We start from the raw sequence: 12328 nt of genomic DNA, 5'->3' as shown, positions 1-12328 counted from the left end.
AGATAGGGTATGGCGAACATGTAAAGTTAATAGAAATATATACGCTTTCAGCTTTCCTTTCTTTATTCCAATATCATTTTCCTAGACATCCTCTACTCTCGTCCTTTACTTCAGATGGGTGATCGGAATTATATAGAATTTCAGCATGACACTGTGATTTTGTACAAAAGTAAGAACAGTTACTATTTTGTTTAAAAAATACTCTTTCTGACAGTGTTTAGAATCGTGTCAGCTGTTTTGGTCCTAGCAATGTTCTGGACCGTTTATAATGGTTCTTGTGTACCGTTGTTAACTTCCAGTTTTCAGCCTAGAAGGCATCCAGCAAGCATGATTTTATCTTTTAGTGGGTCATATGCAAGCTAACTAGCTATTTTTTCAGCTAATTTGTTAAACCTTGAGAAGGCTTTCTGTATTTTATTACTTTAGCATTTCAATATCTGTAAGTATTTAGGATAATCCCTTCTAGTTGATATATTAAAATAAATAAAATTATTCTCAATACTGATATCTGAAAATCTTAACATTTATACATTTACACATTTACCTGTCTTCAGCCAAGTATGTGCCAGTTTATCCATATACTTTGTTTGCTATCTTTAGACCACCATTCTGTGGTTTCTCTTTTTTTGTTTTCTTAACATTAACTCTTCGAGGATCATAGATTTATGAGCTAAAGACAGTTTTTCCTACTCTTAACAGTGATTCTCAAGACTTTTTTCAGTAATTAACCTAAGACAGAAGAAATTCCACACTCTAACAGATTATGTTTGTGATTACAATGTAATTGTAAAAGCAGTACTTTGCCTGCCTTTTTTTTTTAATGCAGTTTTATTGTGATATAGTCACACACCATACAAACCATATGAAATATACCATCACTGACTCACAGTATCATCACATAGGTCTGTGTAAACTCCATGATCAATTTTAGAACATTTTCATTATTCCAGAAAAGAAATAAAAGGAAAAAAGAAAACCCAAATCCTCCCATATACCTTATCCCCCCATATTATTGACCTATAGTGTTGGTGTAGTATGTTTGTTACTGTTGATGAAAGAGTATTAAAATATTCTGTTAACTATAGTCCATAGTTTGCAATTGGGTACATTTTTTCCCCATAAACATCCTCTATTATTAACTCTTTGTAATAGTGTCATACATTTGTTCCAGTTCATGAAAGAACTTTTTTATATTTGTACAGTTAATCATGGGCATTGTCCACCTCAAGATGCACTGTGTTAAACATTCCCATGTTTTAACCTCCCACTTTCCTTTGGTGACAGTCATGACTGTAAACCTTTCCACCACATTCATACACCATTCAACACTGTTAATTACTAACACGCTACCATAACCTCTGTCCATTTCCAAATGTTTAAGTTCAACCTAGTTAAACATTCTGCACATGCTAAGCAACCGCTCCCCATTCTTTAGCCTCATTCTATATCTTGGTAACCTGTATTCTATATTTTATGTCTGTGTGTTTACATATTATAATTAGTTTATATCAGTGAGATAATACAATATTTGTCCTTTCATATCTGACTTATTTCACTCTACATAGTGTACTCAAGTTCATCAGTGTCACGTGCTTCTGGGACTTCTTTCCTTCTTACCACTGAATAATGCTCCAGTGTATGTATACACCACATTTTGTTTATCCATTCATCTGTTGATGGACACATGGGTTGTTTCCATCTTTTGGCAATTGTGAATTATGCCACTGTGAACATCGGTGTGCAGGTGTCTGTGCCCCTGCTTTCAGATCTTCTGAGTATGTCACAAGTAGTGGGATTGCTGTGTTGTAAGGCAGCTCTGTACTAAGCTTCCTGAGGAACCGCCAAACCTTCTTCCATAGGGACTGTACCCTTTTACGTTCCCACCAGCAATGAATAAGTGTTCCAGTTTTTTCAATATCCTCTCCAGCCCTTGTAGTCGGCATGAGATGATAGCTCATTATGGTTTTGCTTTGCATTTTCCTAAAAGGTAGTGATGTTGAAAAATGTTTAGCCTTCTGTATTTCTTCTTGGGAAAAATATCTATTGAGGTCTTTTTGCCCATTTTTTAATGTTTTTTTTTATTGTTCAGTTGTAGTATTTCTTTATATATTCTGGATATCAAACCTTTATCAGATATGTGTTTTCCAAATATTTTCTCACATTGAGTCGGTTGTCCTTTCACCCTTTGTCAAAGCCCTTTGTTAAGTATTTGTTTGCCTCCTTTTTATAAATCCTGCAGTCACATAGTTTTTCAAATGGACCTTAACCTAGGTTTATTTGTTTATTTTTACATCATCAGTAAACTTCATTTACTTGCCTACATGAAGCAGGCCTGGAGACATAAAGCTTATATTTTTCTTTCATTCCCATGTTAAAGAATCAGAATAATTTTGTAAGAGGGATGAATGTCATGCCATGCCGAAATGTACGTAGTGCATAATGTAGCCCATATGCTTATGGAATTTTCAGTGTAATCAGAGAAATAAAACCAACACATGAGACATGTAAGTTCTAAATTGTTGATAAAGGGTCAGAAGTAGAGTGATGACTAAGGATTAAATTAGTTTGGGAAACTTTTATAGAGGTGTTGAGATATGTGCTGGTTGGATTTGGAGAAGCAATGTGGAACACAATCACATTTCCTTAAAAAAGACCCTGGCACAGGAATGACTATGCATCACAATGACGGAGTTGTCCTGACCAAACCAAGGGTTGCTGTTGAGAATTATTATAAAATAAGGCTTCTGAAATCTATATTTGTCCTACTTTTCCTTTTGTAGCTTTTTGGCATTACTATAAATAGTTGCTACTAGGAACATCTATGCACCAATGGTACAAAACTCTTATTCTTTCTACATATTTTATAGGCGTTATATAGTATCTTTGAACAAAAGATAGTACATTCTTACAGTGCTTTTAAAACTACTTGAGAGGAGGACAGGTTTTTTTTTTAATTTCCAATCCATTGCTGACCAAAAATTTTGGGCAAATTCAGTAAAATTGTTATGTAATTCACAACTGCTGTGAATGTTTCTAAATGCTTATTCTCACTTTCTGTACTTAGTTTGTCACTGATAGGTAGCATATAGTCTGTGGACCTCACTTGCAATTGCACTTCATAAGAGCTTTAATATTTTGTGTCCCAGTGAAAGTTACTCTGTGTAATGTTTTTTTGAACAGGTATGCATCTTCTATTGATGATATTTTGGAAGATGAAGAACATTATGCTGATCAGTTAAAGGAATATCTTTTTTATGCAGAAGCACTGCGGTATGTGTAATAAAATGTCAGATCCAGCCCTGTGGCTGATCACCACTCTCTTTATATGCTACTGTAAAATACAGATAGTAAGGTTTTTTAAAATAAATTCATTCTTTCAGATATTTAATGAGTTTATTATATTCCTCTGAGTGTTGCAGTGTGCTAGGCATAGAAATTTAAGATGAACCTGACCAACACTACTTTTTTCCATCCGAATAAGTTGTTCAATGAAAAATATGATATTTCTCTTAAGTAAGAAGGCAGACTGACCAAGACTCCTTTTTTTAATCAAGCTGCTGGCCTTATTCCTCATACCACCCTACTTGCTCACTCCCCCTGCTCAAGCCTGATTTCCTTGAAACTAATCTTGCACCTGTGATACAGAGATAAACAACTCATACTACAAATAAAGAAAAGGCAGCGGGGGGAGGGGGAACAAAAAAGAACTTCAGATATTAGCTGTTGCAGATAACAAACTGGTCTCTGACCTTCCCTACCCCTCTTTTTCCAGACGTCCTGCTCATACTTTTTGACTGTCCTTGCCCTCAGTATAAAACTTAACCCAACCTCCTGCCTTTCTCAAAGTTGAGATCAGACCCATTCTGAGTTCTCTTTCCCCTCCTGCAGTAGTCTAAATAAAGTTAGTCTTACCTGTTTAACTTGTCCAGTGCAATGTTTCTTTGACAAACTGTACCCTTGAAACATTGTATTGATAAGATCTACCAATCTCAGGCATTAGGTATATCTTTATATTTTTTTCTGCTCTTTTAAAGTTTGAATATTGGAAGCAAAATATAGGTTGAGTGTGCATGTAGCACAGTCTGTCTCTGGGTTGTATATTAACATTTTTATTGTATAATTTTTTCACCTCTTACCTCCTCAGTAAGGTTGTAAACAAGTTTACATTTAAGACTTTCTCTTTTTGTTTTTTTATTATCACCTACAGAGCCAAATGTAATTCTCTGGTAGATGGTCCTATTTGATGAAGAAAAGTTACATTTTTTTTTCTGTCCAATGTAGAAAAAAGAATTATTTTCCTGGAATAAGTGGCTTTTGGTCCTAACCACTTCTGGTCAGTTTTCCTGTCACTTTTAAAAGCAGTAAAAGAATCTGTTAGTAAAACAGAGAAAGAGCAGTATTCCTTTAGTCTGTTCAGTAAATGGTGCGAAAATACCTGTGCACATTGTTAGACTTCCTCCTTTAGAGCTTTGAGTAGCAGGGAATTTCAAGCTATTTTCAAGCCACCAAGCAAAAAAAGAGTTGCTACATACAGTGAAATTCTGTGTTGCTCTTAAAAATTATGAAAAGGATTGATGTGTGTTGACATGGAAAGATACCCATGATATATAGGTAAATGAGAAAAGATGTAGAAACATTTGTGGACTGTCTGTGTTTGTACATGCCTAGCTAAAATATGGAGAGTAGGATGGGGAAAAGAAAGGGTTCTTGAAACTTTCCCTCTTTATTTTGTTCAATCACCTATTATAATCTTTTTTTTTTACAGCAAGCATGAATTACTTCTATAGTAAAAGCTGCTATAATAAAAACTAGTAGACATTTCTAAATAAAGAAGAAGAAAGCTTTGAGACATTATCCTTTCAAAGAATACTAAGTTGCTATTTTGAGATTACAGCATTAGTTCCTATGTTACGCAAAAAATTATTTTATATATATGATAATGGTGTATTTATTGAAAAAATATTGCAAGTATCTATAAAACAACCTTTTTATTTTAAGATTTTAAGTATAAAGTTTTATGCTCAGGTTCTGGGAGATTTATTTTGTAATGTTGGGCTACTATATTTTAAACTGGAAAATTCTCGGTATATAGGTTTTGACCTTAGTAAGACATTGTGAACCACCATCCCCCTTAAAATATTTCTTAACATGTTAAAAGAGAAGCCAGAAAATTTAAATGTTGGTTGGCGGTGCCGCAGATTGGGCAGTTGTGGTGGCTGTGGCAGTGCAGCTCAGGGGATGCGGCAGTTGATGCCATGCCCCAGGGTGCAGGCACCACACTCCCCCGGGGTTGGGTAGAGATGCCGCAATTAAGGCGAGAGATCTGGGAAGCCCAGTATGCAAATTCTCCTTAATGTACCCTTCCCATCCTCCATGGAGGCGGAGATTGCCTGCTGATTCCTGGTCCCAGATGCTGAACCTCACCAAGGGGCCATTCAGAAGGAGCTCCCAGGGGCCGGCAGCCTCCTGGCTGCCCAGTAGACTGCTGAAAACCCTCACCTCTTCTGAATTTCTGCCATGATCTGCCTCAGCCAGCTTTCCCTGGTGGTGTGGACCAGCCAGCACTTTGAACCCCGTTAGCCACTAAGAGTGGGTGGGGAAAAGGGGGGTGGGGCTGAGGTCTCCTAGGCAGGGCAGCATTCCCTAGGACATTGATTTCTAGTAGTTGTTACTTTTTATGGGGACCTAATTTTTGCCTGTACTGGGCCTTGGGGGCCCACTTGTTTTATTTGGTGCTTAAATGTTTTTACTGCAGAAAATAAAACCAGGCTACTAAAAAAACAAAAATAAATGGCAGCACCTTTTTTCATCCCTAGGGCTGTGTGCAGGAAACATGAACTTATGCAGTATGATTTGGAGATGGCTGCTCAGGACTTAGCATCCAAGAAGCAGCAATGTGAGGAACTAGCAACTGGGGTGAGTGTTTTTCCATTTAGCCCTTCAGGTCTCTGCTACTATTGTAGCAAAACTTACATGGAATAAGCTGCAGTAATAATATGCACGATGCCCGTAGCTTTCACAGGGAAATAATGTATGAGTGTCTTTATAATTCTTTCAGATTTGACCTTGGTGTAAAAAGATATTAGCAGTAAAACTTCATCCTATATAGTACTGTAAGAAATTTTGCCGACGTTCTCTAATAAGTTCATCTAATTTCTGATTAAGTCCAAGTGAAGAAAAACATTCTTTGAGATTGAAATAGTGACCTTTGTCAGATTTAGTTTTGCAAAGTATTTTAGAAAAAATTTAGTCTATTTTGAAAAGTCCTGCCCAGTTAGAATCAGTGCATCCCTCTTAACAAGGAACTTTGGGAGTTCTTCATTCTTTAATGCTTACAGTGAATACTTGTAAGATAAGGAAATTCTATATCTTATTCTACTAGACTTAGATCTTTTTTATAATCAGCTTTGTACTGTCTGGTTACTCCCTTGGAATAAATTAGCTGTCACAGTGAGAGCACACATTATGGAAGTAGTGAAGCAGTGATAGTACCACTGTATATTTATCAATCATATCATAGTTAAAAAGTGCTGTAGTTTATGAAGTGCTTTTCACATAGGTTACCCACTTGCTACATCTGTGAAAAGTCATAGCTGTGTCTGGGAAAAGACCTGTGACCATGAAACATGTACACAGTGGCCTTTGATTTATTTTTAAAACTCAAGCAAAATTCCCAGAGAGCTTGATTCTCTATTCTCCTATGTGTGAAGGGGTAAATATTCCCCTCAGTAAACACCAGAGAGCAAAGCAATGTCTGAGGTTGCCTTGCACTGCCAGGGTCTAGACATCCTATTTTATTAATAAATGCCCAACAGTATGAGATAAAAATTTTTAATACACTTCTTTAGTTTTGTTTTTTCCATAGTTTAATTTTATCTATTTTCTATGTTCTAGAGTAATTTTTAAAATATGACCACCAATATAAAGTAAGAAATACCTTGCCCAATACTAACCTGGGAGTTTTCCATTCAATTAAGAAGTATGGTTAACATGTTTTTCTGTTTTTAACTATTCCATATTATTTCAATGTTAGAAATCATATTAGAAGTCCCTTGGTGTAAGGCTTTTAGTGCTTCTGTGTGAGCTAGGGGGAAAATGACAAATGTTTTCTACTTACTTTTAGACCGTGAGAACATTCTCTTTGAAAGGAATGACAACCAAGCTCTTTGGTCAAGAAACTCCAGAGCAGAGAGAAGCCAGAATAAAGGTGCTAGAAGAACAGATAAATGAAGGAGAACAACAGCTAAAGTCAAAAAATCTGGAAGGCAGGTAAAAATGCAGAAATGTTTAACAAAGCTAAACTTCAGACAATTCGGTAGATTGTTTTATTAATAATTACTATCCCTAGATAGGGCCTGCTCTTCTAAAATGCAGTGGTTGTTTTCTTAAGAAACCTTAGGTTGTTAAAAATCATATTGTAGAAGCAGTTGTTTTAGTATGGGAAAGAGGAAGAAGAGAGCATTTCGCCTCTGTAATTACATTATTTTCCTGCAGTTTTCATTATTTATTTCCTTCGCCCTTTCTTCTCCTCCATTTAACAAAAGCCTGATCGTAATTCAGGGTCAGGCTCAACTGTTGCTTCCTTCATGAAGCCTTCTGTTATCCTCTTGGGCTGTTGTGGCATTTGGTTCATGCCACTGTAGTATGGCAGTTTCTCATTGAGTGGTTAGTTGTTCTTTGTGACTCTATCTTGGACTAAATTATGAGTTCTTCAAAATGAATGACTGTCTTTTTTGTCTTTCTGTTCCAAAACCTTGCATAGATCTTAGTATGTAATTATTCAGTAAATATTTGTAGAAATTCAGTTCTCAAAAATCTGATATCACTGTTTGGTGCATTTTTCTTATTGTTGTTTTCATGTGATAGTCACTGAGTAGGCCAAGGCAGACCAAAAGTGTGTCATTGTTATTTGTGGTGGTTTGGCGATTTTTAGAACCGCTGGTGCCCAACATTTCAGTTTTCATGAATAGAGTCAAAAATGACAAGTGCTTCTCAGAATTTTCTTAAACACTATTTGTCATTTAAAACAAGTACATGATAAATATAATTTATTATGTGTCTTGTAAAAAAGAGTGCATTTTTCCTATGATCCCAGGAAGGCACTTCATGTGTTATCTGTTAGACTTGTGAGCTGCTTCAAGGAGCCATCTCTGTCTGTTTTATAGAAATAATTTGGAACTAGAATCTTTGTGGCAAAATAAATATTACTAAAATGTAGAAGAATGTATAACTCTCTTGCTTCTTTTTCCACTATAATTTTTAGGAAGAGAAAAAAATACAACTGTCTTATACAAACAATAGCTTTTTTCTATGTATAGGCAATTGAAAACCAACTTAAAAATTGGTATTTAAATTTGTAATATGCAGTTTACTTAAGTTAAATAAGAATAATAATGATTATACCTTTTATTTCAGAGAATTTGTGAAAAATGCTTGGGCTGATATTGAGCGCTTCAAAGAACAAAAGAACCATGATTTAAAAGAGGCCCTCATAAGCTACGCAGTCATGCAGATCAGTATGTGCAAAAAGGTAGGTTTTGGTTTCAGTGAAGATACAACTATATTCAGAAGTACTTACAAATTTCTTTAAAATTAAATTCTCTCATTTGGACCAAGTAATTCATCATTTTCATTTTTAAGGCCCATTCTTCACTCTCTTCTCCCCTTCCAGAGTGTTTCCCAGTTTTTCTACTTAATTTTGAAAGAAGTGTTACAATCAAAATGTCAGTTGTTGGGTCTCCACTGTTTTGAAGTTCCAAGTTTATATGCCCCATTATGATTTGTATTTGAAAATATATACCATCAACATTACATTGCTGTAATAATGTTCTTGGACAGGGCAGTAAAATGTTCCTAATGGTGAGGGGTATACTTTGGAAAATAGCTTAATCATTATTTTGGGAAAATTTGGTTATGATGTGGTTTGTTGTTAGAGTAGATCCTTTATGTAGCTGATATCTGTTGTGAAAGATGTAAAAATTGAAGCTTATTCTGGTTAAAATAAGTGTTTTGACAATGGTAGAAATCTGTCCAAAATGTTGCTATAAGAAGAAATAAAATATTCCTTAACCTCTTGTTCATAACCCAAGATCTACAAATGTGACTCCTGATACCAGTGCTTTTCAAGTATGTAGCATTTCACAACTTATCAAGTGATTTAACCATATGCATAATCTCAATAAAACATAAAGTAAAAATAATCCCCATAAAAACTCACTCATCTTAACACCTGTACACCCGTTACACTTTAATTAGTCCCAAGTTTTCTTTTCTGGCTAAGAACCGTTACTTTTCTAGACATTTTCATTTGTATCACAAACACTAGCAATAGAGAATAAAGATATTTTCAGTTATAAATATACCAGGCTCACTAGCTAAGATGGCTTCTCTTGGTGTAAACAAATTCATATCTGTGCCTCAGCAAAATTATAAATTATTTCATGTTATGGATCTTTGGAGTCACTTAAGTGAAATTAAAATCATTAGTGTTAAATCTGCAAATACCAAAGGTTTAAGTTTGGTAGTGTGTTTAGATTTTCTAAGGCTTCCAGAATGCAGAATACCAGAAGTTGATTGGCTTTTATAAGAGGGGTTTATTAGGTTACATATTTATAGTTTTAAGGCCATAAAAGTGTCTAAACAAGTGCCTCAACAAGAGGATACCTTCACTGAGGAAAGGCCGATGGCATCTGGAGCACCACTGTCAGCTGGGAAGGCATGTGGCTGGCGCCTGCTGGCCCTTTGCTCCCAGGTTCTGGTTTCAAAATGGCTTTTTCCAAAATGTCTCTGAGTGTTTTCTAAGTGTCTCTGCCATTTATCTTCTCATAGAGGATGCCAGTAAACTAATTAAGACCCACCTTGAATGGGTGGGGTCACATCTCCATGGAAATAATCTAATCAAAAGATCCCACCCACAATAAGTCTGTACCCACAAGTCTGGATTAAAAGAACATGGCTTTTCTAGTACATAATAAATTCAAACCAGCAGATAGCATTTCTGCTGTCATCCTGTCAACTTCCACTTCTCACTTGCTGCTGGGGTGCTTAACATTCGCAGTCTTCTTTCTAATGTGCCTTTTTAAATCTTTAGATGTCTGAGAGATCAGATAAAGATTTTTGGAATTTTTTTTTAATTTTCTCCTTTAAAAAACTTATTTAATAAGCTCTTTGTGATCGCCCATTCACTTGTATTACAGAGTAAAATACAGAATCTTTTATATAATGATTCAGAGGCCTTTTCCCCCCCTTTTTAGGGTGGAGTGGTTGATGGGGCTAGAAATTTAATCTCTAAGTAAATATTTAAAGATATTATCATAGGTGTATTTGGACATACTGTTGGATATCTTGGTGTCATGGACATCTTATTATGACAGTGCATAAGATCTGTCTTATCTTTTCTAACAACTGAGTAAGAGTAATAGTCCAGTATATGTTGCCTTATTTGGCCAATCTGAAGCATCGTAGAAGACTTGCTTTGTTTTGTTTTAAATTTTTTTGTTTTTTGTATTCTAGCAGAGAGAAAGGAAACTAAAAAGATTCTTAAGGCCTTGATAAATATTGACACACTTTGATGCTTAAGTATTAACTCATTAATTTAAATTTAATTTAATTGTTAGACTAACAAGTTGTTTTGTTTCTTTATGTAGTACATAGAGAAACTATCTGAAAACTTGTTTGGTTTATAACTAGAAATGATATGGGAATGTGATATGAGTCAATGAGTCTATGATACGTACTTTGAAAAGTCATTTTCAAATAGAAAATTCTCCATTTTGAAGATAGGCTCATACAAGAGATTCTCTTCCTTTTTTTCAGAAGCATTAGACATTAGCGTATTTTGACAATTGTTAGAAATATTGTCATATTTGCTGGATTTATTATTACAAAAAGCAAAACAGCATACCAGTAAGCCAAGTACTTAGGTTTTGGAATCCTTCTAGAATCACATTTTAAAGTTCCTTTTGTTTTTAGGGTATTCAAGTTTGGACCAATGCTAAGGAGTGCTTTAGCAAGATGTAATCCTGTGAAATGAATTTCTCTTCAATCAAAGTACCCCAAAACAGAAGCACAAGTAAATAAAGGAAATTTAAGTTGCTACCCAGTATACACAAAAATGTATTAAGTTGAGTAAATTCAACTTTCTTTAACCTGATTGTAGTTGTGTTAATACAGCACAAAAATGATATATTTTAGTGAAGATTACATATACTAATTGAGGTTTTGGGGACTGGTGCTGATTCCAAAAAGTTAATTTGATAATATTTACCCTCATATTGTCAGGCTTCTGAACCAATGACTAAATGTCAGGGTGTTAGGTAATTTCTAGATGCTCCTTTCAACACCAACTGTTTCAGATCTGTAATGCAGGGAGTTTTTTCCTAAGACTGAATTCCTGTCTTTACCTGGTAAGACCCACTAATCTGTTATAGAGGGTTATTTTTTCTTGCCTTATAGTTAAGCCGTTTGGTTTGACAACGCTCAGCAGATACTTAGTGTGAAATCTAAGATTTTCTCCCACATTCATTGATACCCTCTATAACATTTACATACACTAGAAAATGCCTTCAATTTGTGTTTTGCCGGAATTTTGATACTGGTCAAAAATTTTATACTGCCAACAAAGAAGACTCAACTCAGATATGTAGTGGAATACATTGTTATGATCTAGGAATTGCTATATAGAAAATTTTGATTATGTTACATATAAGAATTAAAATTCCTCTAAAATAATTCTTAACCTCAGTGACGAGCCTGAATTTACTCTGCTTGGCTCTTTACACATGGCATTTCAGGGTACGAGATGTAGCATTTCAATGTATAAGATATATGTAGTAAACAGTATGTATTAGCATATTCATTATTAACCTTTTCTATTGCTTGGCTGTAATTTTGTAAAGATAAATTGTATTGTTTTTTGTGTGTGTTTTCATGGTATATGTTCAGAAGTCAAGCAGTCTTATTTTGCTAGCTTTGCAGAAATCTTAAGTGTGTACTCATTGTTTCTAATTGTGTAAAAAAAAAAAATTACTGTTTAGCATTTGAATTTTTTACATGTTTAAAATGTCGCTGGATTTTTGTGCCGTTTGCCAAACTTATACAATAAATAAATGAAGTATTGTGCTGATTTTCATATAATTTTTGTTATTTTAGTAAGATGATACATATTAGTATCTGATGCCCTGTGAGAAATTATACATGCCATGTTACGTTTTTTGTTTGTTTAATTAAATAAATGTGTCTTATATCAGAATAAGATCCTGAAATAAGATAAGATTTTTTAAAATTTTACTGAGGTTTTATTAAAAATAAAACTGGTAGAAGCAAAAGT

At 34.7% G+C, this 12328-nt stretch overlaps 1 protein-coding gene across 1 annotated transcript in view; it reads left to right on the top strand.

The window, feature by feature from the left end:
• Positions 1–12124, top strand: part of SNX4 (sorting nexin 4) — a 117910-nt gene extending 105786 nt beyond the window's left edge. The window contains exons 10-14 of the mRNA XM_037837360.1: positions 3181–3270; positions 5817–5916; positions 7124–7269; positions 8416–8530; positions 10972–12124. Coding sequence (XP_037693288.1) covers positions 3181–3270; positions 5817–5916; positions 7124–7269; positions 8416–8530; positions 10972–11019 — 499 coding nt within the window. The 3' untranslated portion in view covers positions 11020–12124. The remainder of the gene's footprint in view (positions 1–3180; positions 3271–5816; positions 5917–7123; positions 7270–8415; positions 8531–10971) is intronic.
• The last annotated feature ends 204 nt before the right edge of the window (positions 12125–12328 follow it).

Source organism: Choloepus didactylus, chromosome 1 (assembly GCF_015220235.1).
Source record: "Choloepus didactylus isolate mChoDid1 chromosome 1, mChoDid1.pri, whole genome shotgun sequence".
NCBI lineage: Eukaryota > Metazoa > Chordata > Mammalia > Pilosa > Megalonychidae > Choloepus > Choloepus didactylus.
Note: the sequence above shows the minus strand (reverse complement) of the source record. Positions and strands in the feature narration are given on the sequence as shown.